The sequence below is a fragment of the Austrofundulus limnaeus genome, unplaced genomic scaffold (genome assembly GCF_001266775.1).
Source record: "Austrofundulus limnaeus strain Quisiro unplaced genomic scaffold, Austrofundulus_limnaeus-1.0 Scaffold335, whole genome shotgun sequence".
Taxonomy (NCBI): Eukaryota; Metazoa; Chordata; class Actinopteri; order Cyprinodontiformes; family Rivulidae; genus Austrofundulus; species Austrofundulus limnaeus.
In genome coordinates this window covers 331,806-334,278 of record NW_013952737.1, presented here as the reverse complement: position 1 = coordinate 334,278, position 2,473 = coordinate 331,806, and the positions used below count along the sequence as shown (strand labels likewise).

Below are 2,473 nucleotides of genomic sequence, written 5' to 3'. Positions count from 1 at the left end.
CTTTAAAAGCTACATTTTGATACCTGGATCATTCTGATATCAGAATTAAATCCATATATATGACTTAATTTGTCTTGTTGGTTACAATAATACAAAAATATTTGGTCTGAATCCTAATTTTTGATGTCCTTATAAAGAGGAAACCTCAAATTATATTTGAATATTGAGATTTCCCAGCTAAAAAGAAACAAAACTTTGAGATAGGATGTCTAGGGATAATAGAAGTTACGTTTAAGGCTTGGGATGGTTAGCTGTCGTGCATTTTCTACACTTTTCAAAAATATAATAGGTTCCTYCTCCTTGTTCTCATCTCATCAGTAACTGACATGAGGGGGGAACCCGACGTGTCAAAACCTGACGCAGAGGGAACCTTGGACAAGCATTGATATGTGACGAGTTGAGAGTGAGATTGACCTGGAATACCTGCAGTATAATCTAACCCAGGACCCTTTAATCCCAGGTATAGTCCAAACTAGGGGCCTAAAGTTTTGTTTACTTGATAAGACCAAGTTGTAAAGTCATCTGCCACACTCTGAACGGCCGACTCGTTTTCCCGCAGTAAAAGCAGAAAGAGGCTGAAACTCACGGCGTTGTTGGGGTGGAAGATGTACGAGGCGGGGGAGTTGTCCAAGATGAGGGTTTTGTTGAGGTCTCTCCCCAGGCGGCTCAGATCTTTCACGTAGCATCCTTGGTGGAAGACGCAGGACTCCCGGAAGAGCCGAGCCCGGAACACGCCGAACTGATCCAGCAGGTCCGTGACGGGGTCAGCGTACTGATGGCAGAGCGGGGGGAAGCAGGGAGGGGTGCGCAGGGAGAGGCTAATGAAGCACTTTCTATTACTGCTGGAGATGTCTTCAACAGAATGCTACGAGGTGCTGCTGCAGCTGTCTCTGTGGTGCTTTAGCTTTGAATTTAGTGCAGACAGGAAGTTCAGCTCATTCAGGGGCTAAAACTTGTGTTTAGGCTTTTCAAAATATTCAACCTTATCTTAGACAAGTAAAGATTTCCACAACTTTTTCATCTGCTTGCTTTAATGTTCTAAGCTACTTTTAGCTTCTGTCGTACTTTTAGCTAGATTGAAGCTACTGGAAGCTAGTATTCTGTTATTATTAGCTTTTAGGTGACCTTTCTATGTTTTTTGCTAATTTAATCTTTTAGTTAGCACTTTACTGCATTTAGCATTTGGCTAACCTTTTGCTACTTCAGCTTCTAGCTAGCATTCTGCTTCTTTTTGTATCAACAATTCAGTTTTAGCTTTATACAGCAATCAACATATGGGATCAATCTTGTGCCCGCAGGAACTGAATTTGAATTGCTCAGATTGAATCTGAATGTGCATGTTTTGAAATTGAATGCTTTGGTTTGAAAATGAATTTTACAAAATTGAAACTGAATTTAATGATTTGAATTTGAATTATTTGCTTTGAAACTGTATTTTGGTTTATTAAAAACTCAGTTTGACTACTTTCACTTTCAGTTCCATAATTCAAATTATTGTGTCCCACATCCTGGTCCTTGAGAAAGCCAGGCAGAGTAATCAAACACAGACCCACAGATTTATGTTTCACTTTGGTGAAGTTTCCCTTCTACATGTAACACAGCTGATGCAATCCACCGTAAAAGTGACAAAAACAGACAAAGTTATTTTATTGCAGTGATTAATTTTACCTTTATGTAGAAAATGTTACGTTTACATCACATCATGGATCACATAATGATCAGATGCTGCTGCTGACTGATCCATGATGTGATGTAAATGTAACATTTTCTACATAAAGGTAAAATTAATCACTGCAATAAAATAACTCTGTTTTTGTCACTTTTATAGTGGATTGCATCAACTCTGTTACATTACAGAAGGGAAACTTCACCAAAGTGAAACATAAATCTGTGGATCTGTGTTTGATTACTCTGACTGGCTTTCTCAAGGACCAGGATGTGGGACAAATATCTGAATTTTGGAACTAAAATTGAATTTTGGAACTGAAAGTGGTCAAGTAACATCAAGTAGTCAAACTGAATTTTTAATAAACCAAAATATAGTTTCAAAGCAAATTAATTCAAATTCAAAACTTTAAATTCAGTTTCGATTTAGTGAAATTCTTTTTCAAACCAAAGCATTCAATTTCAAATTATGCACATTCAGATTCAATCTGAGCAATTCAAATTCAATTCCTGCGGGCACAAGATTGATTTATCCMATACTCAGCATTCACACTGAGTTTGCCTGGTTATCTCGTGTTATTAACTCTTTAGGTTTCCTGTGTGATTAAAAAACACTTGATGATGAAACTCTGCTTTATAATTTATCATGACTGACAAAGAGTGCACAACAGCAAGTTAAAAACCCATTATCACAGGCTGCTCAGACCGAAAACGCCTGGATCCAGTAAAGAAAACAAGTGAAAACTGTCAGCTTGTTCCCTTCTAGAGCAGAGGTGCCCAAAGTGGGGCCTGCGGGCCAAAATTGGCC

At 38.3% G+C, this 2,473-nt stretch overlaps 1 protein-coding gene across 2 annotated transcripts in view; it reads right to left on the bottom strand.

The window, feature by feature from the left end:
• The window catches only part of ctdsp2 (CTD (carboxy-terminal domain, RNA polymerase II, polypeptide A) small phosphatase 2), a 12,945-nt gene that overhangs the window by 3,488 nt on the left and 6,984 nt on the right, over positions 1-2,473 (bottom strand). For both annotated transcript variants that reach the window (XM_014022555.1, XM_014022554.1), the window contains one exon: positions 587-772. In XM_014022555.1, coding sequence (XP_013878009.1) covers positions 587-772 — 186 coding nt within the window. The remainder of the gene's footprint in view (positions 1-586; positions 773-2,473) is intronic.